This window comes from Dermochelys coriacea, chromosome 1, assembly GCF_009764565.3.
Source record: "Dermochelys coriacea isolate rDerCor1 chromosome 1, rDerCor1.pri.v4, whole genome shotgun sequence".
Lineage (NCBI taxonomy): Eukaryota > Metazoa > Chordata > Testudines > Dermochelyidae > Dermochelys > Dermochelys coriacea.
Window position 1 is genome coordinate 62,666,380 of NC_050068.2, and position 27,317 is coordinate 62,693,696.

The 27,317-nt window shown below is 40.8% G+C and overlaps 1 protein-coding gene across 3 annotated transcripts in view; it reads left to right on the forward strand.

Moving 5' to 3' along the window:
* The window catches only part of VWA8 (von Willebrand factor A domain containing 8), a 301,480-nt gene that overhangs the window by 134,466 nt on the left and 139,697 nt on the right, over positions 1-27,317 (forward strand). For all 3 annotated transcript variants that reach the window (XM_038402763.2, XM_038402782.2, XM_043504544.1), the window contains exon 21: positions 6,858-6,934. In XM_038402763.2, the coding sequence (XP_038258691.2) occupies positions 6,858-6,934 (77 nt within the window). The remainder of the gene's footprint in view (positions 1-6,857; positions 6,935-27,317) is intronic.

Sequence of the window (27,317 nt, forward strand, 5' to 3'; positions counted from 1 at the left end):
TTATCATCAATATAAATCATAAGCCAATTTCTATCCTGCTTGAGTGCTCATTTAACTAGCATTAAAAACTATTTTTAAAATAAAAATGTAATATTTAAAAGTATACCTTTTCCATTAAAGAGTTATTAAAGCAGGTTGGAAAATGGCTTGGTACATTTTATACCGGACTTTCATAATCCCAATGGTCACTTTTCAGCAAGAAGCAGGGCAGTGATGACCAGCAGGAGGCTCAGAAATGCTAAACGTAGTTTAGATTATTTCTAAATACAGCAATTTCAACATTTTGAATTTCCTCAATTCTCAGGTGGGCTTGAGGATTTGCTAGTTAACATTTCTACACTGGGTCTACTATTATTATTTTCTCTTCAGAAATGCTAGGCACTTTGCATATCTATAAGATAGGTCTCTGCCTTAAAGAGTGTGCAATCTAAATAAACAGCATATAGACAAAAGAGGAGGAGGGTAAAAGGTACAACGTGTTTTAAAGATGTAGCATACTCTAAAAGTGCTAAATGTCATTGTTAATAATTTAAACGAAGACCATCACAAGCTCAGTTGGTAGCAATTTCTATTTCTCTTGCACTTAGTGAGAATTGTAAAGTAAGCCAGCAGTAAGTAGGTAGTTCAAAAATGTATTAATGATTTTAAAAATGTAACTGCCTGTAGAAAAATACAATAATTTGTCTTCTCTATGAAACTATGAAATTGGCATCCAGCCTTATGCGAGGCCTTACTTTAGCTGATGGAGATGTGACCTTACATTACTTGAAAAATTATAAAAGGAGTACTTTTGCGAATACAGACTAACACGGCTGCTACTCTGAAACTTGAAAAATTATGCTCTTACTAGAAATAAATTTTAGTGTGAGGAAATTAATAAAACAAATGATTGACTCTTTCTTTAAGGTATTTCAAAGGCCGTGTTCTACAGAAAACTTGACCATGTTTCCTTCAAAGATAGTATTCTTCTTCCAATCTAATTACATACACACTTGTGGAGAAACCAGGAATACCATAATGGCATGTAACACTGAACAAAACTCAGAATAGCAAATGTATATTGTTTACTTTGTTTTGTGGAATGTGACAGGGTGCTGAGCAGCGAGACTGCAGAATCAGCCCCCTGCCACACCATTTAAGTGAATAAAGTGAAGCTGACTGGAAAGAGCCTGTCCTAATTGGGGACTGAGAACCCAATTAGCCCAGGGCTATATAAGAGGCTGGGAAGAAGGAAGCCTGGGTGGTGGGATGGCAGGAGAGCGAGGGAGTGCAGGCAGGGAGAAAGCCCTTCCCTCTTGGGTTCAGACACAAGGAACCCAGAGCTGTGTACACTATGTGGTCAGAAGGTGGTGGGAACACAGACTTGTAAATAAAAGCACCAGTGGTTTCAGAACCAGAGGGTCACTGAGTGACTTTATCAGATGCAGAAGCCAGGAGGTCCAGCTGTGCTCTGCTACATGAAGCAATTAAAGGACTTTTTTTTTTTCTTCAATCTATTGCCTGTGAAGGAGGGCAGCTTCCTCTACAAAGGAAGAATGTACCACCTCAAAGAAGGCCTTGCTATTAACATAAAGGTGTGCTATATTTGCTATATGTGCTATATAGCTCAGGTGTGCTCTATTTCTGTCAGAATAGAAGAATGTACTAACGCTTGCTTTTCTCAGATATATTTATTAGGCTTAGCCAAAACTTCAATACAACTGTTATTTATTCATCCTGATTTGCATATATCTCTATTTTTTGATTAATGCATATTTTAAGCTTATATAGCGGAAATATTTCATACACAAGTGCTATGCAGATATCTCAGAAAAGAAGAACTAATTTATTCTTCTTGTGCTTCTGATAAGCTGATTGGTCATGTTCTTTGTGGGCGGTGATGTTAAATCTGGCTGATCCATGGGGGCAAGTTACATGAGATTGCAGGAATTATTTGTTACCTCAGTCTGCCCATAGAACAACCCAATATTTTCAGCCTTTTTATATGAAGTGTGTAGTTAAATTGCTGATTACTCTAGATATCAGTGTGTATATAAGAGAGCGAGCTTAATTCTTGATGCTTTAGTACAAGACTCAAGGAGGGTGGCTTTATGCCATCCTTATGCTCCTCAATCTCCACAGCTACCACAGGCTTGTTTCAGGGTTATTCTAACTTGGGTCCACTGATAACTTTTCCTAAGAGGCTGTTCCAACGTGCTGCAGTATTTTTTTTCCCTGCCCATGTCCCAACACATTCTTTATACCATGGAGGCCAGGTTAGGGTTGTGTAGAGCCAGCTGGCTCTTTCTCAGTTAGGATTTCCTCAGGAAGTCAGTTAAGCTGGCGTTAGTGGTCTCTTGATGGCACAACAGAACCTTATAATAGGCCTGGATCTGTCCCAAGTGTTTAGTTAAATCATTCCCTCTTGCTGGAAGATTGTTCTTAATAACAACAATAGTTTACACTTACATGAAGCTTTTGCATCCAGAGAGCTGATTTACAAACACTGTGTTAATCACTGAAGGACTCTGGTGAGGTATTCCCATTTTATAGATATGAAAATCTGAGGCAAACAGAGGTGATGACTTGTCATAGTGCGAGTCTGTGGGAGAGTCAGGAATAGAATGAAAGAGCTTTGACTCTGATTCCCTAACCATTTTTGCCAATCAAGGATTTTGTGAGGTATACCACAATATCTGTGCAGGCACATACTGTACTCCTTCAAGCAGCTAAGTTTAAAAGTTGACCAATCTTAACATTTTTATAATCATTACGATCTAGTGGGAAATGCCTGTTTCTAAATATTATATGCATATTTTAAAAATACATCATTCTTACTGATTTAAAATAAAGCTACAACAAAAAAGGGACTGTATTTGATGAAACACACAAAAAATGTCTAAGGTGAAATCTTGGCTCTACTGGAGTCAATGGCAAAACTCCCATTGACTTCAAGGGGCAGGATTTCACCGGTAGTGGTGTTAGTACTGCTCACTCCATTCTTTGGTGCTTTACAGCACCCATTTAGCATCTGAACATTCTTTTGGAAGCTAGGCATATTCTTACTCTCATCATTGGAAATGATAACTTAGAAAGAAGTTAACAAAAGGCAGCCATGTTGTCCTCTCCTCCATTAGAGAGATGAGGGGAAAACAACACAAAATTGTTTAGTAGTTGGGAAATATCTAAATTGCATATGTGTGAGTTCCTAAGTAGGGTGACCAGATGCTAAACACAAAATATCGGGACCGCCGCAGGGGGAGCGCCTTTTCAATTGTTACACTTACCTGGCACCTTAGGCAGTAGGAAATAAATCTTGCCAGCAAAGAAAGAAGTACCTGCCGCCGAAGACCTGGACATGCTGGGTGAGTGTAACAATTGAAAAAGCGCTCCCCCTGCCTGTCAGTGCCACCTAAGGAAAAAAAAAAGACGCGCTCTAAACAAAATATCGGGACAAATGGTGTCCCGACCGTACTTTGGTCGGGATGCGGGACAAACTGCTCAATATCGGAACAGTCCTGATTTTATCGGGATGTCTGGTCACCCTAGTTCCTAAGACAGTATTACAAACACACAGATAAATCACACTTTCTCTCTAAATACAGATGAAAGCCAAAGAATCTTTCTTCTTCTAGTAGAGTGTCCAATTTGTTTGATATTTGATGTGTTCTGTACTGATTCTGTATGTCGATCTGTCTCTCTGCAGCTTGCTTTTTGCTATAGTTGGCTCGAGTCCCATTCAGCAGAGAATTAGGGATGGACTCTACTAGGGATTGGCACATGATACTGACTGTAACCATCTGCCATTGTTTTTGACGGTCTTTTAAAAAAAGTGCATTATGCAGTTCTCCTCCTGGGTAGCTGTGCTGAAACTAGGTGGAACATTTTAGTGCATCAGCCCATTTATGGTTTTAAAAATCTCATAGTTTAAGTAACAGTAGTGTATGGTTGTGTAATCATCTCCATATGTGATATTACAGTTTTCCAGCTATGTTTTATTTCTACCTGATAAAATGTGTATTCTTTGACTTTGTAGAAGAACATATGATTTTGCTATATTTTGCCTTGTTCCAAATACTAGAGAATTTTAAAAGTCCAGTAATTTTTCAAGCACGTGATTACAGGATACTGGCAATTATTGAAAATAAAAATGCCAGTAATACGAAGCATATCTTATCTCCCCATCACATTTGTATATAAAGCTATGACTCTATTGGGAGATTGTGATGTCAAGAAATCATGAAAAGGTGGACTTATTTATGTAGTATAACCTAAAGTGTGAAATATAGAGGTATCATAGAATCATAGAAATGCAGAGGTGGAAGGGACTATGAAAAGTCATCAAGCCCAGCCTCCTGCTCTGAGGAAAGACAAAGTAAACCTAGACCATCCCTAACAGATGATTATCTAATCTGTTTTTAACATTGTGGAGAATCCCCCAATGATGGGGATTCCACAACCTCCCTTGGAAACCTATTCCAGAGCTTAACTACCCTTATAGTTAGAAAGTTTTTCCTAATATCTACCCTAAATCTCCCTGGCTGCAGATTAAGACTATTTCCACTTGTCCTGTTCGCAGTGGACATGAAGAACAATTGATCACAGTCCTCTTTATAACAGCCCTTAACACATCAGTTGTCTTTTCTCAAGACTAAACATGCCGAGTTTTTTAATCTTTAGGTCAAAGATAGGTCAAGATTTTTTAAACCAGTCATTTTTTTTGTTGCTTTGTTCTGGACTCTCTGAGGTTTGTCCACATCTTTCCTGAAGCGTGGAACCCAAAACTGGTCACAGTACTCCATCGGAGGCCTCACCAGTGCCAAATAGAGCAGGACCTTTTACCTCCCGTGTCTTACATAGGACACTCCTATTAATGCATCCCAGAAAGATATTAACCTTTTTCACAACAGCATCACATTGTTGACTCACGTTCAATTTGTAATCTACTATAATCCTTGCATCCTTTTCAGCCACCTTGCCCTTTATTCCTCATTTTGTAGCTGCGCATTTAATTTTTCCTTCCTAAGTGAAGTACTTTGCATTTGTCTTTATTGAATTTCAACTTATTGATTTCAGAACAATTCTCCAATATGTCAAGATCCTTTTGAATTCTAATCCTGTTCTTCAAAGTTCTTGCAACCTCTCGCAGCTTAGTGTCATCGGCAAATTTTATAGGCATATTCTCCACTCCATTATCCAAGTCATTCAGAAAATATTGAATAGTGCCAGACCCATGACTGATCCCTGCAGGACCTACCAGATATAGCCTCCCAATTTGACAGCAAACCATTGATAACTACTCTTCGAGTATGGTCTTTCAACCGGTTTCGTACTCAGCTCACTGTAAGAATACATTGTGGTTCTCTTTGGTCACCAGCTTTTTTTTTCTTCTCTATTCTCTATTGGCACCTTATATGCTTCCATGATTTCAACTGCTACGTTTATGTGAATGATTCTCAAATCTACTTCTCTACTTCCTTGTTCGGTCTTACATTTTCAAATGTCTCTTTAAGTATCTTAGATGTCTCATCACAATCTCCATATTTTCCAAAATTGTGAACTTATAGTTCCTCCTGATCTCTTTCCTTTGTTTCTTTTCTCTGACTGACAACTCTACTATCTTTCCCATCTATCAATCTTGCAACCACTATGCTATGGTCTGTGTAAGAGAGGAATTGTTTCACCCTCTGATTGATAGATGGAGAAAGTTATCACTGCCCTCCACTGTTATCTGATAGTCCAAGAGAAACAATGGATCAGCATGAGCCATAACTTTAACTTGGGGCTTTTGCCACTGATTTCAGTAGAACAGGGTTAGAAGATATTGTACATGATATTGAACAAAAGGCAATGCTCTAACCCAGGGGTGGCCAACCTGAGCCTGAGAAGGAGCCAGAATTTACCAATGTACATTGCCAAAGAGCCACAGTAGTAATTCAGCATCCCCCTGCTCCCAGTGCCTCCCACCCACCGGCAGTCCCGGCGATCAGTGCCTCTCCCTGCACCTCCCAATCAGGTGTTTCGTGGCTTGCAGGAGGCTCGGGGGGGGCGGGGGGAGGGAGCAAAGGCATGGCAGGCTCGGGAGGGGGTGGGAAGGGGTGGAGTGGGGCAGAGCCTGTGGCAGAACCAGGGGTTGAGCAGTGAGCACCCCCCCCCCCCCGCACATTGGAAAGTTGGCGCCTGTAACTTCAGCCCCAGAGTCGGTGCCTATACAGGGAGCCGCATATTAACTTCTGAAGAGCCACATGTGGCTCCGGAGCCACAGTTTGACCACCCCTGCTCTAACCACAGCCAGTTGCTCCTAGATGTTTCCCCTGACTATCAAGTTTACTACTTTTGTATTTGTATTTAGTGTAAGCCCACCATCCGTACCCCTACTGTACGTCTCTCAAATGCTGGGAATTAAAGGGACTAGAGTACTAGAAATTAGTTAAAAGGAGATGTAGATTTCAGTCATCCAAATACTGGTAACACTATTAGACAAAGTATAGTTGTAGATTATATTTGTATTCTGTATTTGCTGCTCACTTTCTCCTTTGCTTTGGGTACTTCATGTTAGTGTGCTCTGTTATTAAACCAGTAGCGCTGAATATGAAATAAAGCATGTAGAAATAAGAACTACAAAACTTATAATCGTAAAATGTAGTACGACAGACAAAATATGCAGTTACAAAGAATATGGCTTTTCTTTTTCAAACTAAACATTGGTGTAAACCTAATAATATAGTATTGTAATTGCGATCAAAACTTTTGTATCTTGTGTGAGATTCTACTAGATTGTAAAGGAATTCTGACCTTATTCTGTAGACAATTCTTGGATATTACTTTAATATCTGTATCTTCTTTGTCTGTAATTTTTTTAATATACATTATTTCAGGGCGTGGGAAAAAACAAGATTGTTGACCGATTCCTTCACCTGTTAAATAGACCCAGAGAATATTTACAGCTGCATAGGTAAGAATGTCACTTTACATGATTTCTTTGTTTCAATGTCATCTTGATTTTCACTGCTGAGCTTTTAAATGTTTGCATCTCATGTTCCTGAAATTTTATTTATTATTGTTTATTATTTGTATTACTGTAATGCATAAGAGCCCTAGTCAGACACCAGGATCCAAGTGTGATTGGTGCTGTACAAATAGAACAAAAAGACATTCTCTGCCCCAGAGAACTTACTGTCTACAGACAGATGAAAGAGTATAAGGAAACAATGAGACAATACTGGTCAACATGATAGGCAGTTGTCTCAGCACACAAGGACCTGACTGTTGTCTAGTTTATTGTAGGCATCAGAGCAAAGAAGAGTTTTAAGAAAGGATTTGAAGGAAGATGATGAGGTAGCTTTGCAGATGTTTACAGGGAGCTCCTCCCAAACATGGGAGTAAACAGAAAGGTGTTTGTCTGAAAATTTACCAAGTGGGTTGTGGAGACTGGAAGTTGTAGCTACTATTTTCTTTTTCTTTTTCCACCCCTACTTTGCACCTCCATCACAGACATACAGAAAAAGGATGGGGTGGGAGAGGGGAATATGAAAAATTCTTTATACTTTTTTCATATGCGAACAATAAAAAAGCAAAAACCTCACAAATCAAAATAATTCAAAATCTACAACAAAGGGTTGATATATAATGACTGATTATATATCAACCATGTATAGCAACAAATGATTGATCTATAACAACTTATCAACAGTTTACATGCTTAGTCCTCAAAAGTGAAGCTGTGGAGGTCCTGTCTGTTTCCCTTGGAGACACTGGAATGATGGATGGGACATCAATAGTCCAATACATTGGACCATCTAAATGAAGAATCAGTTTGGATCAAATTGCTTCCCCATCAACCTAGTTTCAAACAGTGTTTAAATTTAGCCTGCCTGTTTTTGCCCCAGTGTATCTAAAACAATGCTACTAAAAAAGTTTCACTGCTGCCATTTGTCTAAATCATCCCTTTGTCATTTCCCCTCTCATTTCCCTTCACTGGCTTGTTCTACTTCCACATGTACTTTGTTTCTTGTCTTCACACTCAGACTTGGTATAGTTCCATCCCTCTATCTCTCTGCTCTCAGCTTTCCTTCTAAATGCAGCCTTTGTTACCTCCTACTGTCAGCTTTGTGCCTGCTTTCATACCATCTCCTCTGCATGGAACAGCCTCCCACTTCCTGTGTGTGGAACACCTTTTCTCTTCTCCAGAACTTGTTTATTTCACAAAGCTTTTCTGTGTTGCTGTCACTCAGAGCATATACATTTTTGCATCTGAATTGCTTAGCTATATTGTGTTACATTTTTCTGCTAGGCTGGAAGCTCCTTAAGATAGGAACCGTGAGCCAGATTTTTAAAGGTATTTAGTTGCCTACTCCCATTGATCTTTAAAAATCTAGCCTCATGTCTCCATGGGTTTTTCTTGAATAGGGTAAAAGATTCTTTTAAACAAATACTTTAGCTAGCACATTCTAACTAATGTGTTAAAGCGCTAGTCTAGACAATGCAAGTTGTACTTCGGTTTGGCTTCACATCAACCAACTAGCTAAAGTACAACTTGCATTGTTTAAACTAGAGCTTTAGAATTCTTTAGTTAAAATGTGCTTGCTAACGTGTTCTAACTAAAAACTCAAACTTCTTCTTTGAGAGATGTCCCTGTGGGTGCTCCACTCCAGGTGTTGGTGTGCCCCGGCGCCTCCGCTTGGAGATTTTTACAGCAGTACTCGCACGGTCCACGCATGTGCGGTGCCTGCCAACCATGCTTCAATGATGCATGCACATTAAAATTAAATTTATTTTACTTCAGTTTTTTTCTGTCAGTTAGACAGTTCATACTGTGTCTGGCTCCCCAAGTTTTAAGAGATGCACTACATGCAGAGAGGCCATCCCTGTCTCTGATGGCCATTCTCAGTGTGTTCGCTGTTTGGGGGAGTCCCCCAAAAATGTGCCTACTGCAGTAAACTAAAGGCTAGAGCATGAAAGGACAGAGAATTGAGACTCAAGTTAATTCTAATGGAGAAGTTCCTCAGATCTGCCTCTGACCCAGGTCAGGAGTCCTACTTGAGACAGAGCCCTGCTAAGTCCACTAAGGACAAGAAAACAACAAAAAAACGGCCAGCTCATCACTTCACAGAGACCAGCTGGCCTCCAAACGGTCTCTGACTAGGTCTGTCTCATCAGTGCCGACTGCTCTGCGATTCAGCACATACGATGCTCTGGGCATCCCTGGCACCATCCGTATCCCAGCTGCTGCTGGTACGCAGCACTCCGGTGCTGCAACTATGGACTTAAAGTTGCCTGCCTCTTCTTATATGGCACTGCACAGCACCGCAAAGGACTCGGTGTCTACTCAGCTGAGTCTGCCTGTGCCACACAGAAGTATGGTTGCTGTCCGGCACCGACACCTCAATCACCTATGACTCCGCATACAGCGCTGCACCGCTCAGCACCAGCCAACTGTATGGCACCGCCGCCACACCCAGTGCTATATATTCTGGCTCCTTTTACCTCAGCATCCTAATTTATTCATTCCAGCGATTTGCTAATCTCGCCAACTCCAGATTCCTGATTACTTGGTACCGATCTTTCTCTGGGACCATCTGCACAGCACCAACAGCTATTCCCTATTCCCTCTCACTTTTCTAGTGATGAGGATGACAAAGTGGAGAGAGTTTTTTCACCATACCATTCCTCCCCCTTCACACTCCTGTTAGCATAGGACCAAGCTGACCAAGGTCCTCATATTCCAGGGATTTACCACCCTGATATGGACACCTATGGATGTGACCACCCATCCCCTTCTCTGGACAATGGCATTATTGGAACGCCTGGCGTTCCTGCAGCAGGCACTACAGTAGCCAGTACAGCCCACGCAGAAGCAACATTAGATCTTCTCCTGTACCCGTCCACACTTCTGTGACGGATGGACGGGGCAACCTGCAACGGTGCATGCAGACAAGGAGGCACTTGAACCTCCCCAAATAATAATAATTCATCCACCTCACTAGGGAGAGAAGTTGAGCCCTGATTAGGGGGCGGGACTTCTCTGACTAGGGGTCCTATAAAAGTAGCCAGCCAGTCAGGCAGCGGCACAGACAGCTGTAGCGGCACAGAAGCCAGCAAACAGAGCTGTAAACAGGGGAGTTCGAGTGGGAGTTAGTTTGTATTTTGGTGCTTGTTTGGGGTTTGTTTTTGCTGTGGGTGGTGGTGTTTTGGTGTGGTTTGTGTTTCCCAGTGTAACAGGATTTAGGTGGGAAGGCTAGGACAGATACAGAGGCAGCAGTGGGAGTGACTCATGTCGTGGAAGACACAATGAAGATGACTGGATGTGGAAGCTGCGGTATGTACATGATCCTGGAGGGGGTATCTGATAAGAGTTTTGTCTGCATGAAATGCCGTCTGATAGAGCTGATGGAGGAAAAGATCCGAGGTTTGGAGATGTAGGTGGAAAGTCTGGTTGAGTTTAGGAAGGGGTTTGAGCAGATGATGGAGCAAAGACATGAGGTATCTGAAGGGAAAAGCTCAGACTTGCAATTGAAAGGAAGACTGAGGAATTCTGAGGGAAGACTGGGTGAGAAAAGTGATCAGTGGAAGCATGTGACTAAAAGAACCAGGCAGAGGAAAAGACGGGCTAGTGAAGGAGAAATACAGCTCAAGAACAGGTTTGCAGAGTTGGAAAATGAAGAAGGGGCTCAGCAGGTAGTCACTGAAGGTGGAAGGACGGCTAGTCCTATAGGAAAAGGGGAAGAGTCAATGGAGACTACACCAAATATGAGCCTCAGGAGGATACAGGATGGGCTGAAGAGGATTACAAGGGAGAATAGGAATGGAAAGAACTTGCAGCCAGAGGGAACAGGGGATAGACTGGAGAATAGCACTGTCACCAGGAAAAGGCAGGTCTATGTGATCGGGGACTCTTTACTGAGAAGAATAGACAGGCCTGTAACCAGAGCTGATCCAGAGAATAGAAGGGTAAGCTGTCTTCCAAGTGCTAAGATATGGGATGTAGACCTGAGGTTGAAAAGGATCCTAAAGGGAGCAGGAAAGAATCCTCTAATTATCCTTCATGTGGGAACTAATGATATGGCTAGATTCTCGCTGGAAAGTATTAAGGGAGACTGTGCTAGGCTGGGGAAGACGCTTAAGGAAATTGAAGCTCAGGTAATCTTTAGTGGGATTCTGCCTGTTCCTAGAGAAGGGCAACAAAGATGTGACAAGATTATGACTGTCAACAGATGACTTAGGCAGTGGTGCTATAAGGAGGGCTTTGGGATGTATGACCACTGGGAGGCATTCATGCACAGAGGACAGTTCTCTCGGGATGGACTTCATCTGAGTAGGGAAGGAAATAGACTTCTAGGATGGAGGCTGGCACAACTGATTACGAGAGCTTTAAACTAGGAATTTGGGGGGATGTTTGGGAGATGTCCAGGTAATCTCCATGCCGGATTTTAGCATTGAGAGGGAAGAAAACAAAGTAAGAAAGGATACGGCCATGGGTAGGAGAATGTATATAAGGAGGAAGGGCAGTGTGGATACCAGTCTAATAGGTTATACTGGCTGTAGAATGACCGTGCCTAATAGAATGTGAGCGAGGCCAAACAGCAAAAAGTAAGATGTTTGTACACCAATGCAGGGAGCCTAGGTAACAAAATGGAGGAACTAGAGCTACAGGTGCAGGAAGTGAAACCAGATATTATAGGGATAACAGAAACATGGTAGAATAGTAGTCATAACTGGACTACGGGTATTGAAGGGCATGTGCTATTTAGAAAAGACCGAAATAAAGCTAAAGATGGTGGAGTAGCATTGTATATCAATGATGAGGTAGAATGTAAAGAAATAAGAAGCGATGCAATGGATAAGACAGAGTCTGTCTGGGCAAAAATTACATTGGGGAAGAAAACTATTAGAGCCTCCCCTGGGATAGAGCTTGGGGTGTGCTATAGACCGCTGAGATCTAATTTGGATATAGATAGAGCCCTTTTTAATGTTTTTAATAAAGTAAATACTTATGGAAACTGCGTGATCATGGGAGACTTTAATTTCCCAGGTATAGACTGGAGGACAAGTGCTAGTAATAATAGTAGGGCTTTCCAAGATGCGATAGCTGATGGATTCCTTCATCAAGTAGTTGCTGAACTGACTAGAGGGGATGCCATTTTAGATTTGGTTTTGGTGAGTAGTGAGAACCTCATAGAAGAAATGGTTGTAGGGGATAATCTTGGTTCAAGTGATCATGAGCTAATTCAGTTCAAACTGAACAGAAGGATTAACAAAAAATAAATCTGCAACTAGGGCTTTTGATTTCAAAAGTTTTGACTTCCAAAAATTAAGGAAATTAGTTAGGGAAGTGGATTGGACTGAAGAATTTATGGATCTAAAGGTAGAGGAGGCCTGGGATTACTTTAAATCAAAGCTGCAGAAGCTATCGGAAGCCTGTATCCCAAGAAAGAAGAAAAAATTCATAGGCAGGAGTTGTAGACCAAGCTGGATGAGCAGGCATCTCAGAGAGGTGATTAAGAAGAAGCAGAAAGCATACAGGGAGTGGAAGATGGGAGGGATCAGCAAGGAAAGCTACCTTATTGAGGTCAGAACATGTAGGGATAAAGTGAGACAGGCTAAAAGTCAAGTAGAGGTGGACCTTACAAAGGGAATTAAAACCAATAGTAAAAGGTTCTATAGCCATATAAATAAGAAGAAAACAAAGAAAGAAGAAGTGGGACCGCTTAACACTGAGGTTGGAGTGGAGGTCAAGGATTATCTAGGCATGGCCCAAATACTAAACAAATACTTTTGCCTCAGTCTTTAATAAGGCTAAAGAGGATCTTAGGGATAATGATAGCATGACAAATGGGAATGAGGATATGGAGGTAGATATTACCATATCTGAGGTAGAAGCGAACTCAAACAGCTTAATGGGACTAAATCAGGGGGCCCAGATAATCTTCATCCAAGAATATAAAAGGAATTGGCACCTGAAATTGCAAGCCCATTAGCAAGAATTTTTAATCTGTAAATTTAGGGGTTGTACCGTATGATTGGAGAATTGCTAATATAGTTCCTATTTTTAAGAAAGGGGAAAAAAGTGATTCGGGTAACTACAGGCCTGTTACTTTGACATGTGTAGTATGCAAGGTCTTGGAAAAAATTTTGAAGGAGAAAATAGTTAAGGACATTGAAGTCAATGGTAAATGGGGCAAAATACAACATGGTTTTACAAAAGGTAGATCCTGCCAAACCAACCTGATCTCCTTCTTTGAGAAAGTAACAGATTTTTTAGACAAAAGAAATGTAGTGGATCCAATTTACCTAGATTTCAGTAAGGTGTTTGATACTGTGCCACATGGGGAATTATGAGTTAAATTGGAAAAGATGGGGATCAATATGAAAATTGGAAGGTGGATAAGGAATTGGTTAAAGGGGAGACTACAACGGGTCCTACTGAAAGGTGAACTTTCAGGTTGGTGGGAGGTTACCAGTGGAGTTCCTCAGGGATCAGTTTTGGGACCGATCTTATTTAATCTTTTTATTACTGACCTCAGCACAAAAAGTGGGAGTGTGCTAATAAAGTTTGCAGATGATACAAAGCTGGGAGATATTGCCAATTTAGAGAAGGTCCGGGATATCATACAGGAGGATCTGGTTGACCTTGTAAACTGGAGTAATAGTAATAGGATGAAATTTAATAGTGAGAAGTGTAAGGTTATGCATTTAGGGATTAATAACAAGAATTTTAGTTATAAGCTGGGGACGCATCAATTAGAAGTAACGGAGGAGGAGAAGGACCTTGGAGTATTGGTTGATCATAGGATGACTATGACCCGCCAATGTGATATGGCTGTGAAAAAAAGCTAATGCAGTCTTGGGATGCATCAAGAGAGGTATTTCCAGTAGAGATAAGGAGGTTTTAGTACCATTATACAAGGCACTAGTGAGACCTCACCTTGAATACTGTGTGCAGTTCTGGTCTCCCATGTTTAAGAAAGATGAATTCAAACTGGAACAAGTACAGAGAAGGGCTACTAGGATGATCCGAGGAATTATTTAAGCTCAGTACCAATGTGGACACAAGAACAAATAGATATAAACTGGTCATTGGGAAGTTTAGACCTGAAATTAGACGAAGGTTTCTAACCATCAGAGGAGTGAAGTTTTAGAATAGCCTTAAAAGGGAAACAGTGGGGACAAAAGATCTATCTGGCTTTAAGATTCGACTCAATAAGTTTATGGAGATGGTATGATGGGATAATGTGATTTTTGGTAATTAATTGATCTTTAAATATTCAGGGTAAATAGGCCAAATCCCCTGAAATGGGATATTAGATGGATGGGATCTGAGTTACCCAGGAAAGAATTTTCTGTAGTATCTGGCTGGTGAATCTTGCCCATATGCTCAGGGTTTAACTGATCGCCATATTTGGGGTCGGGAAGGAATTTTCCTCCAGGGCAGATTGGAGAGGCCCTGGAGGTTTTTCGCCTTTCTCTGTCGCATGAGGCACGGGGCACTTGAGGGAGGATTCTCTGCTCCTTCAAGTCTTTAAACCACAATTTGAGGACTTCAGTAGCTCAGACATAGGTGAGGTTTTTCATAGGAGTGGGTGGGTGAGATTCCGTGGCCTGCGTTGTGCAGGAGGTCGGACTAGATGATCAGAATGGTCCCTTCTGACCTTAGAATCTATCAATCTATGAAACAGCAGATGATTTTACTCATTTACAGGACCTCTTCAAAGGAGTGGTTAATGAGCTCAAGATCACTCTGGAGGAGGTGTTGGACACTCAGCATGAGCTGACCGACATATTACAACTTTCGACCTCCTCCAAGATGGCCCTACCTATTAATGGAGCCATTATGGACCCTGCCAAGAATATGTGGCAAACCCCAGCCACCATACCCTCTACCTGCAAAAGGGCAGACCGGAAATACTATAACCCCTCCATGGGCTCAGAATTCCTTTTCACACACCCAGCACCAAATTCACTGTTGGTAGAAGCAGCCTCCCAAAAGAACAAACAGCAGCATTTCCAGTCCATTCCCTCTGGCAAGGACAGCAAAAGAATGGACCTACTTGGCCGCAAAGTATATGCATCATCCATGCTACAATTTAGAGTGGCAAACTACGCAGCCCTACTGGCCGAATATGATCACAGAAATTACAGGAAACTCATGGACTTTATTAATGATGAGACAACAATCCAAAGCAGTAGTTTCTGAAGGGCAGATTATTTCCCACATGGCATTGCAGCCTGCCCTCGATGCTGCGGACACAGCTGCCCGGTGCACCATGGCGGCCTTAGTGATGCATCAGGCTTCACGTTTTACCTGTTCTTCTTTCCCACTCAAGGTACAAAACATCATGAAGGATCTCCCCGTCAATGGTGAGAAGTTATTTGCAGCAAAAACCAACGAGGTGCTGCACATCATGAAGGATTCCAGAGCGACACTCAGATCCCTAGGCATCCATACAGCGGCAACTAGAAGAAGACAATACAGGTATCAGCCTTACCAATGCCCACGATACCCGGCCTACACACAACAACAGAGGCCATACGACTACCAGCAGCAACACTTCCAGAGACCCAGGCATCAACGATGATTCCCCACATCATTGGCACCATCCCAACCCCCTCTATCTAATAAGCAGATTTGAAGTCTTGGTCGAGGGTATAGAAAATCTCCCCCCTCCCTTCCAGGGTTTATACTTCCCATCCAAACTTTTGGTCACCGTTTACTCCCATTCTACCACAACTGGCAAGTCATCACTACGGACAGATGGGCCCTAGAAGTCATCCGACTGGGCTATTCCATCCCCTTCCTATCCATGCCTCCCCTACTCCACACTCAGTCCCTCTTCAGGGACTCCTCTCACGACCACTTGCTCCACCAAGAAGTGCAACTTTTCTGCAAATAGGAGCAGTCAAGACGGTTCCCGATCAGCACATGGGAAAGGGTTTTTATTCCCATTGCTTCTTGACAAAAAAGAAAAGTGGGGGATGGCGACCCATCCTCGACCTCAAGCGACTCAACAAGTTCATCAAAAAGCAAAAATTCAAAATGGTTACCGTCACAACCATAATTCCAGCACTGGAGCAGGGAGATTGGTTTTCAGTCCTTGACCTGCAGGATGCTTATTTTCATGTAACTATACACCCTGCCCACAGGCGTTTTCTCAGATTTGTTATGGGCTCAAATCTCTACCAATACAGGGTTCTGCCTGACGGCCTCTCAATAGCAACCAGCGTCTTTTACAAGATTCTCGTGGAAAAAAGGAGTCATAATTTTTCCTTACCTGGATGATTGTCTGCTCAAGGCACAGACTCTTGGGGAGGCCATTCAAGCCATGCAGATGACCATCGACTGTTTCCAGGGTCTGGGCCTACAAATAAACAAAAACAAATCCACATTAACGTACGTGTGTGTGTGTGTGTGTGTGTGTGTGTGTGTGTGTATATATATATATATATATATATATATATATATATATATATATATATATATATATATATAGTGTGTCTGTATATATATATATCCAAATCTACTCAACGACTAGAGTTCATAGGTGCTCACCTTGATTCCACAACCAGACATTCATCTCTCCCATCCTCCAGATTCAACACCATAAAGTTGCCAAGTTGCAAAACAGCCCGCAGGTCACTGTCTGCAACTTCTCGGCCATATGGCCTTTTGCACATTTGTGGTCAAGAATGCATGCCTCTCCATGCGGTGCCTGCAGGGTTGGATGACCACTGGCTACAGACCGAATGTGCACGGCCTAAACAGACTTCTGTCCTTGCCTACCAAAGTTAAGGACTCAGTCACATGGTGGATTCTTCCACACAACCTCTGCGCAGGTTATAACCCCTTCATTATAATTACAATGGATGCTTCCCTCACAGGCTGGGGAACACACATGGAACACCACACCACTCAGACACTCTAGTCCCCTACAGAAGCCTCACTACATATAAACCTTTTAGAGCTTTGAGCATTCTGCAATGCCTGTTTCCAATTTCTCCCACACATCCAGAATCAACACATCAGGATCATGACCAACAACATCTCCTGAATGTTTTATATAAACAGACACGGGGGAGCTTGATCCCACTCCCTCTGCACGGAGGCTATGAAACTTTGGAATTGGTGCCTCCAGCAAAATATCTAAATTTCAGCCTCCCACCTACCTGGTTCACTAAACACCACCGCGGACGAGCTCAGCAGATCTTTCCCCCTAGATCACGAATGGGAGATAAATGATACCATCCTACACAACATGTTCAAAATATGGGGCTATCCGCAGCTGGATCTTTTTGCAATTGCGACCAACAAAAAGTGCCAGGAATTCTGTTCCAGAGCAGGTCTAGGAAAGCATTCAATGGGAGATGCATTCACCATCAAATGGAGCGACAATTTTCTATATGCATTCCCTCTGATACCACTTCTTCACAGGGTATTACAAAATATGTGAGCGGAGAGGGCTAGAGTCATACTAAAAGCCCCTACATGGCCCAGACAGGCGTGATACTCATTTTTAATGAGGATGTTAGTTTGCTTGCCAATTCTACTTCCCTATCCCTTTCAAACCTATTATCACAATGCAGGGGTCGTAACGGTGCGGCACCTCAAAGCATGACTCCTCAATGGTTATCTAATGAGGACCTAGACTGCTCTGAACAGGTACAAAGAGTACTATTACATAGCAGAACACAATCCATACGTATTACCTATCTCCATAAATGGACTAGGTTCACTCACTGGTGCTCCGTCAAGCAAAACCACTCCTGCTTCCTCCCTCTTTCACTAATACTAGACTATCTTTTAGAACTTAAACTATCTGGGCTCTCCTTTAGCTTCATAAAGGTACGTCTAGCAGCAATTACGGCATTTCACAATAAGACTGGAGACACTACTATCTTCGCCCACCCCATCACAAAGCGGTTCCTCAAGAGCTTCCAGACCCTATATCCAGACATTAGTCCACCCTCTCCACCTGGGACCTACACTTGGTACGCACATGCTTGATGTGCCATCCATTTGAGCCACTTGCAACGTGCTCCCTCCAACATCTATCCATGAAAACTGAGTTTTTAGTTGCCATTACATCTGCCAGACATGTAGGAGAACTTGGAGCACTTATGGCTGACCCACTGTACACTATATTTTTTAAGGACAAAGTCACACTCCGAATGCATCCTAAATTTCTCCCGAAGGTGCATTCCTCCTTCCACCTCAATGAACCTATCCATCTACCAACCTTCTTTCCTAAACCGCATGCAAACATTTTTGAATCAGTAATGCACACACTCGATATGCACAGAGCATTGTCCTTTTATTTCGATAGGACTAACCCCTTTAGAGCTTCCCCTAAACTTTTCATTGCAATCGCAGAACGATCCAGAGGTAAATCTATCTCTACCAGAGAATACCCAATTGGATAGCAGACTGCATCCACCTATGCTACCAATTAAAGAAGATGAATCCTCCAACTTCTGTTAGAGCACGCTCCACCAGCTCTGTGTCAACATCTGTGGCATTCTTACGTAACATTCCCATCACAGATATTTGCAAAGCCACCACCTGGGCTTCAGAGCATACCTGTGTCTTTGTTAAACATTATGCTTTTACTCAGGGACCCCTGACTGACATTCAGATGGGCTGAGCTGTGCTGTCCACAGCTTTCTTACCAGATCTGAAGTCCCTACCTCCTTAGGAGATACTGCTTTTCAGTCACCTGGAGTGGAGCACCCACAGGGACATCTCTCGAAGAAGAGGAGGAGGTTACTCACATGTGCAGTTCTTTGAGATGAATGTCCCTGTGGGTGCTCCACTACCCACCCTCCTTCCCTCTACTTTGGAGTTCAGAGTAGTTGTATACAAGGAACTGAGGAACCCCGGCCGTGCACACCAGTTATTGAGGCACATTAAGTGTGTGAGGTAGGCACCGCGCGTGCACGTACTGTAAAAATCTCCGAGCGAAGGCACAGGGTGCACCAACACCTGGAGTGGAGTACCCACAGGGACACTCCTCTCAAAGAAGGTCAGTTACTGCACAGGTGAGTAACCTCCTCTTTTTATCTCAGTTACGAAAAACCTTTTTGAGTTTTCTAAAAACTCTGTGTATACTTACAAGGATCTGTAAACACCCTGTAGAAAAAATTCTATAGAATTTAATAGAAAATGATACAGTCCTATGAAATTCTACAAAGTAATTTTAAAAAGTATATAGAAAGGTCAGCATTTCCTATCACATTTGATGGGCTTTTCTGAAGAAATTCTATAGAGCTTTTCAATAAGGGTGGTAATAAATAATGAGGCATACTTTTAGAATCCAGTGTCAAGTAAGTTGTAGACTGTGTTTAGGTTTACAAAAGATATGTGCTTTATTATGCTTCTTGGTTCTATATCTATCTTTCTCTCCAGCAAGTAGCCAATTGATTGATAATACAGAGAATATCTTTATTCAAAAATGTGTGAGCATTGCCTTGGGGTGATAATCACCTATTATGCCCTGCAGTATTTCTGCTGATCAGTAACTCGCTAGCATCAGCACATGTGAACACGCTAACACATGCTATTTACTGCAGAAAAGTAATTGCAAACTTTTCTGTCATATTGTTAATATTTTATACATGGGTTACATTAGCCTATTGTGAGCAGAGTTATACTTTCTGTAAATGTCCATCAATTTGACTTGGTTCTGCAAGTGTCAAATCATGGAGACTGAAGGCAAGTATACTCTAACTGATGGATTGTGACCTTCTCTTTTTGGCTCTGTCATTATTTGTCTGACCGCTCATGACCTCCGCATTCCTTAAAGTTCAGAGGTGAACACTCTAATTCCACCTCACTTTATCTCATCTGAATTCAATGTTCACTTGCTAGACATGTATTCTTAACCATCACATATCCTTAATACTGGTTATAATTAATTTAATTGCTGCAGAAGAAACTGGTAGAATTGGGGAAAAGAGTAGCCAAAGTCTTAAAGATTAATGTTACATGTATATCTACCAGTAGTTGAACCACTGTAAATATAGTAATTTATTTTGAAAAAATTTTAGAGAAATGGAAAAGGAAATAAAAGAAAATGATCAATAAAATTCAATCAATGTAAAAGTTTTCAAAAGTACCTTAAGTGACTTAGGAGTCTCAGATCTGGTCTATCCTTAAAAATTAGTTTGACATTAGTTTGACAACATTAGCTATGTTGTTCAGGGCTTCGCATTCTGGCCATAGTTAGATTGATCTAACTCCTGGAGAAGATGCAGCTAGGTTGACAGAAGAATTTTTCCCTTGACCTAGTTGCCACCTCTTGGGAAAACCCTTCCCATCAATGTAGGAAGCGTTTACACCATGCTGCTGCAGCGGCGCAGCTGTAGTGCTTCAGCAGTAGCTGTAATGTAAGCCTGCTGTAAGCTCCATTTTCAAAAGCATCTAATCCTGTTGACTTTCCACGGGACTGAGAGCTTGTCTACGGAAACATTTAGTTCTCAGCAAGCAGGCGTGTGAATCTACCCCATACTAACCTGCCGCATACTAAGGGTATGTCTACACCACAGCGGTATAGCTATGGCGCTGCAGCTGTGTCACTGTATTGTAGACACTTCCTGCATTGATGGAAGGGTTTTCCAACAGTGTAGGTAATCCAGCTCTCTGAGATGCTGTAGCTATGTCGTTGGAAGAATTATTCAGTCAACATAGCTGCATCTACAGTGTGGGATAGGTTGACCTAAATAAATTGCACTGGGTTAAAAAATTTTCACAGTGCTGAACGATGTAGCTAGGTCAGTCTAATACTTATTTGTATTAAGTGTCTGTGTAGACCCTGCTGACGTTTGTTAACTATTCGTTAATGCTCTTTGATCTAGTCTTGTTTGAAATGGGATTTATGTAGTTTAACTAATCAATCTCAAATTCACACCTTTTATTAATTTAGATTAACTTTCCTGGATGTCCCCATGTAGACAAACTGTAAGACATGTTTTGAAAATTTTACTTTCAGTAAATAATATGGGGGAAATAGAAAAAAAAAATAAAGTGTAACTGTAGTATGTCCTATTATAAGATGTAAATATACATTATGAAAGATTCCCCAACTCTCTTCTCAGTAAATGGGTACCTATCCAACTAAAAATGCTGTTGAAATATTTTTGTTTCATTGGTACAATATCATAAGGAGTTCTAACGATCTACCCAATTTTCATATCCAGAAGTTAATTTACATGGTGTAAATTGAATTTTGAGGGATTATTTAAACTATAGAATATATATTATTCAAGCATCAGAGGACACTTTCCTAAGCAGAGTCGGTGAACTGATACCATGAGTAATTTTGAAGTCACATTTCATAAATACACTTGTACATGATAATGATGAAGGGAACTGAAAGGCGGAATAAATAGGATCCCTTCTGACATTTTGATGTATTTGTATTACTTCTGATTTACATGCAAGGGGTAATACAAATAAATCATAAATCATTCTTCCTAAACTTTCTTACAGTTCTTAGCTGAGTTTTCTTACTTTCCTGAGTGTCATCTTTACATTTTTAGGTATTTTTTTTGTTCTCAGACACTAAAATTGGTACTCACAACATTAATTTAAGGGGACACATTGATACAGTTAATAGGGAAGAACCTCCAAAACATGTTTGATTAACAAAATATCACTTAAACTGTGGGCCATTTCCTTCAGGGTAAGTTATTTCCTGTACTTCAAATGTATTTTAATGCCTCATAACAAGTATACACATAAATAATCACATTTATTTATAATCAGAAATAAAATCCTAATTAAAGATAGCTTCTAGGGGCTGTTGTATAACACATCAATAAAAACATACATTTAAGGTACATAAATCACATAACCTCAGTATGGCTGTGTAATAGGGTGGCTGGCAGGCTGAGGGTATTCTGATTACAGAATGAGTCATACCCCAGAGAAATCAAGGTGACTGCCCTATAAAAAACAGGACAAGGCTGCAATGAAGGGGAGGAGCTCAAGACATTTTAGAGAACCAGCAAAGATATGAAGGCCTCCTGTATGGAAGTCCCCAAGACCAAAGGAGTTGTGACAGAGATGAGCCTAGGAGGGGCTATGTTTCCTGTGGGAAAACTCAAATGGAGTTTGGGCCTAGAAAAACTGGAAAGACAAACTGTGAGAACAGACTGGGACAGAAAAAGGGCTGCAGCTGTGAGAATAGCCAGCAGAGTGAAGTATGGACTGTTGTGTAGTGATAGACTGTATTTTGGGACCCTGAGAATTTTAAGAACTGCAGTTGTTATTAAACTAGCCCCAGGCAGGGGGTGTTATTATCCACATTAAAGCTTGTGTGCAGTTATTAAATAGGAGAGGGTGCCTGCAAAGCTATCCCGGCCACAAAGGTGCTCTCAGTCAATGGCTACCCTGTTACAAGCAGACATACAACCTCTGGCTTTGAATTCATAAAATAAGCAGGGTTAGGCTAAGTATGGGAGACCTCCAAGGAAAAAAATCGTTTGCAGTTAGTGGTGAATATAGTAAGTGGCACTCTTCCTTCTAAGGCAGTATTGAGACATTAAAGACTCCATGGCATTTTTATTTACAAGAGTGGGAAGTGTGTAGAATCCTGGCTAAATTGTTATTTGGATAATTACATTCCGCCTATAGTTTCAGTTGCATATTTTATTTTTTTACTTGCTGTCCTAAACTGTTTTTTAGTGTTGTTTGGTGCTGGTTAATGGTTGTCACATTTCTCTCTAGAAGAGATTATACTTAAATTATGGGTGAACTGATTCTTATATAGAGATTAAAAATCCATTGGTAAAGTTAATATGGAACTTTGAGATTCCTCTAGAAGAAAGGCACTATATAAATGTAAATTCATAGTCAAGTATTTAACATTTTTTTTTAATTTATAAACTGTTGGTAGTAGTATTGTTCTTTTAATAGTCTTCGTCCGTCTTATCACTTTTGCCATTGCTAACTTTTGTTTTCTGTTATATTAGTCGTTTAAAAAATTGCCATCACATGAAGAGAAATGAAAAAATTGTGTATTAAAAACAATTGAAGCCAAAGTTAATAGAATGAATGACTCTAAAAGTAAAGTTTTATTTAAACGGGGGATTAGGGTGTGTGTGTGGAAAAGCCTTCATTAGTTTGAAGAAAAATGGATGTGACAGCACTTAGTTAAAAATTACAAAGCCTCTCAGGGCAAAGGGATTCTGCAATGGAAAAACAATTTAAGCTTTTCAAAAGACTCAAGGAAAAACATGTGCATTGTTAGACAATAAAACCCTTCTTATCACTGATGAGAGTAACATATAAATGTAAAAATATAAGCTCCCAGCTGCTACACAAAAACCACATAAGAAGGTACCATCAAGTTTAGTTGGCTGGCTCCCTTGATGTAATAAAATGGAAAAGCGTCATTTTGCTTCTCTTCTTCTATTACATTAGAAGCTAATTATATATGGAGAAAGGCTTTTGCTGGAGTGCAAATAACTTCTGTCTATTATTTTAACATTTAGTTCTGCATCTCTTAGTTGTAAATGTATTTCTATCTGTGACACTGATTCTTTCTGAAGAAGAGCTCTGTGTAAGCTAAAAAGCATGTCTTTCACCAGCAGAAGTGGTCCAGGAAAAGAAGGAAAAAAAAAAAAAACCTACCTCAGCCACCTTGTCATCTCACAGGTTCTTCCTTTCTGTTAAGATGCCACCTTTTTTTTTTTTTGTCTAGAGATATAATAGTTATCCTTCCATTTCCATTATAAATTCTTTCCTTTGTGTGTAGAATTCTGAATCAAGCTCTTTCGTGGATGGAAGAAAGTTCAGTTTCTTGCCAAAGCTGTACAACTTGAGCTGTAGTTAATAAAATTTAAGAGGAGGTAAAAAGTTTCATCAGCTAGGGACTGTGGAATTCACCTTAGTTTATACCAGTTTCAGAGTGCACAATCCAAGAATGGGGTCCTAGGTAGTAACCAGTACCTTGCAGAAGACATCAAGGACCAGTTGATAGAACAAGTTAAGAGGGGTCAATATTTTGCACTGGAGCTTGATGAATCCTCAGACGTAGCTAACATGGTTCAGCTTCTGTGTTATGTGAGATTGGCAAAGCAGGTACAGAAATTGCAGTACTTTTATTTTGCGGACAAAGCAACACAAACAACTAGTGAGGAACTATTCAAGATCCTTCATAAATTCATAATGGCTGAAGGTCTTAATTAGGCAGGGGCCTGAGCACTGTTGGGGCAGCAACTGTGGTTGGAAAGAATGGTGGAACTGCAACACGAACAAAGAAAGCAGCACCAGCAGCAATTTGGATACATGGTATGCTTCATCGTCCAGGCTTTAGCACAGAATACGTTGCAATCTGAAATACACAAAGCCCTCTACATTGCTATTAAATAGTTTGTTGTAAAATTCTGGGCAGCAGACACACATTGTTTTAGTATGCTGTGCAGAGATTGGCTCTGACCACACTCAGCTTCTGTTTCACAGTGAAGTCAGTGAAGGTGATTGTCATGTGGGAAAGTATTACAACGTGTCTTTGAATTGCATGACAAACTCAGAATTTTATCCTTGAGAAAATAGACCTTGCAGATTACATGTGTAATGTAGACTTCTTGACTGTGTAAGCTTACCTGGTGGACATATTTGGCAAACTGAATGCACTGAATCTAACACTTTAAGGTAGGAATACAAAGATACTAGATAACGAAAGAGAAAATTGAGGGATTACTGATGATAAAGGCTCTGTGTTTGTCACAGAGGTCTCAGAAGTCATGGATTCCTGAGCCAATCGCACCAGCTGCTGCTGGGGCAGTCTCTGGCCCCTCTGCCCCCCCCCCAGCAGCAGGAGTTTGGCGGGAGGGCCTCAGGGCTGGGGATTGGGGTGCAGGCGGTGCTTACTGGGGTGGGGAGGGCCTCCCCGGAAGGGCAATAGGAACTCCTCTCCCCTAGCTCCTAGCCAATGGGAGCTGCAGAACGGAGTCTTTGGGCAGAGCAGAGGCAGCATGGAGGAGCTAGGAGGTCGCATAGCTAGGAGCTGGAGGTCACTGCTTCCCAGGAGCCAGGTAGGGAAACTGCCCCAGCCCTGCCAACCTGCCTCCTCCCCCCCACTCCTGCGAGCACCCATGGTGCCACCCGGGCCATGCTTCTCCCAAGGACCTATGGCACCCACCCCGCCACCCCCAGTTTTAGTCATGGGTATACAGTAAAAGTCATGGACAGGTCACGGGCTGTGAATTTTTGTTTACTGTATCCTGTCCATGACTTTTACTAAAAATGCCCATGACTAAAACGTAGCCTTCCTGATGTTGATTTGACTTTAGAAAGCCCTATTGATGTTTCCAGTGTTATCAGACTTTTAAAAAGAATAGAGCGAAAGTGATCAAAACTCTATTAAAAACCAAATATTAGCTCATTTGTCTGCTTTGTATTCCCATTTTTATGTTTATTTTCCTGGAGTTGAACATGAATCTACAGATACTGGTCAGATTCAAAACCTGTTTGTGGTAACAGTTTACTCCATTCCAATTTTAAGTATCTCAGCTCTGGAAGATCTCAGAATTTTCAAGTGATCACATGCAGAAGGTTAAGTTTTCAAATCTAACAAACCAGGAATTCTGGATTTCTGTTAAAGAAGGGTACAAAGAATTCGGTGATGTAGCTATGAAAGTGTGCTTCCATTTGCTTTCAGTTATAGATTCAACCAAATTGAGCAACTATGCAATTTGAAACAAGTCCATTCTTCTCACTAAAATCTTTGGCTGTGTCTGACCATGCCAAAATATCCATATTTCCAAAGTATAGTTTTAAAAACCCAGATTAGATCGGATGATATGAGTAAACAAACTCTATGTAGTTGAATATAGTTGCAAACCATAGAAACTCTGATGTTCCTCTTTTATCTACTGTCTTGAACTCTTGAATATAGTATCCTGAGTCAGCAAAAAGAAGGAATGAGAGATATATGATTGTGGGGGAGACATCACGTTTTAAAATATCTGTAGGCTTGGAAGGATTAGATTTGTCAGTAAGTGTCTGTAAACATTGATTTCACTATACATACCCTAGTTGTTGGAAAAAATATGTCTTTTGATAATAATCAAAATTTACAGGTAGGAACAGTAAGAAAAATGCTGCTTGAGAACTTGAATGTCTGTCTGGCTCTGTCTTGAGAGAACTCTCCTTAAAAATATCTCCCTGGAAAATTGAAATGAGTCAGTGCCCAGAAAGAGAGACAGAGGGCCTGAAAATCCAAGCTACTCCATGCTCTTGCCTTTAGTTTGGGACATAGTTGTTCTCTGTACTCTCCTCTGGAAGGCTGTCTTTGAGAATATAAACTACTGTACATTTTCTTGCAACTAGAAGTTGCAGAATCTCTCTCTCCCTTTTAATTGAATATAAATATAAAGGTTTAGTCAGGGTGCTCCTTTAATTAACCATATTAAGACTTCAATTCATCCTTTGCTATCTTCTAACTGAAATTTCAAAAAACTTCTTTCCCCGCACTGTTTGTGTGTGCTAAGGTGCATAGTGGCTTTGCTGGTAGATGATTTGACATAGTATATTTGTATATTTATCACTAGTAACAAAATACCAGTATTAGTTGGATATAGCAATGTTAGGTATTTGGAAGACTTTCTTTCCATTATTTAAAATGACTTTAACTGATTTGTTGCTGGACTTCCCTGTTTTTGTAGGGGGTTTTTTTGGCTGAGAATCTGCACTGCTACTACTGCACCTCCTTGTCATAGCTAATATATTTGTTTTAGTGATTGATGATTAAAGAGATGATATTAATTCCTGTTTTGAAAAGCTATACAATGTGTCTTGTGCCTTTTCCACTTCACTGATAACTGCTGAAGTATGCCAGTTTTAAAAAGAAGAGACTGACTTGACACACATGCTGTCCTTTTCAAAATAAACATGATTATTTTGAGATCTTTAACAATCAAATGAATGGCGGGGGAAATGAGCTTTTGGTGTCCCTACAAGCAACACTTAGTATAAATTGTGTGTTAATCTTTTGATGTTAATTTTCTTTCCCCTCTTTACAGATCACCTAATCATTATAAATCTAATTATTTGTGTTCCCAGTTGGGATCATTTAAAATTACCCTTTAAGCTGTGACTTCAGATTTTTAAAAATTTTAAATTAAAAAGTTGATTTAAGAAAGAAGAGCTTTCATGGTCCAAGACAGCTTCTACAGTATAATTAAGATATAGCTGTTCTTGCAAGCTGGTGTTTGATGGGCATCTTTCTCTCAGGGTAGTTAGAATCTAAGACAGCAGGGAACAATTTAAATGGCAAAATATATCTGCATGTTTACTTGAGTTTGGCAGGTCTGTCAATTTTACAAGTACTGTTGGTGAGAGA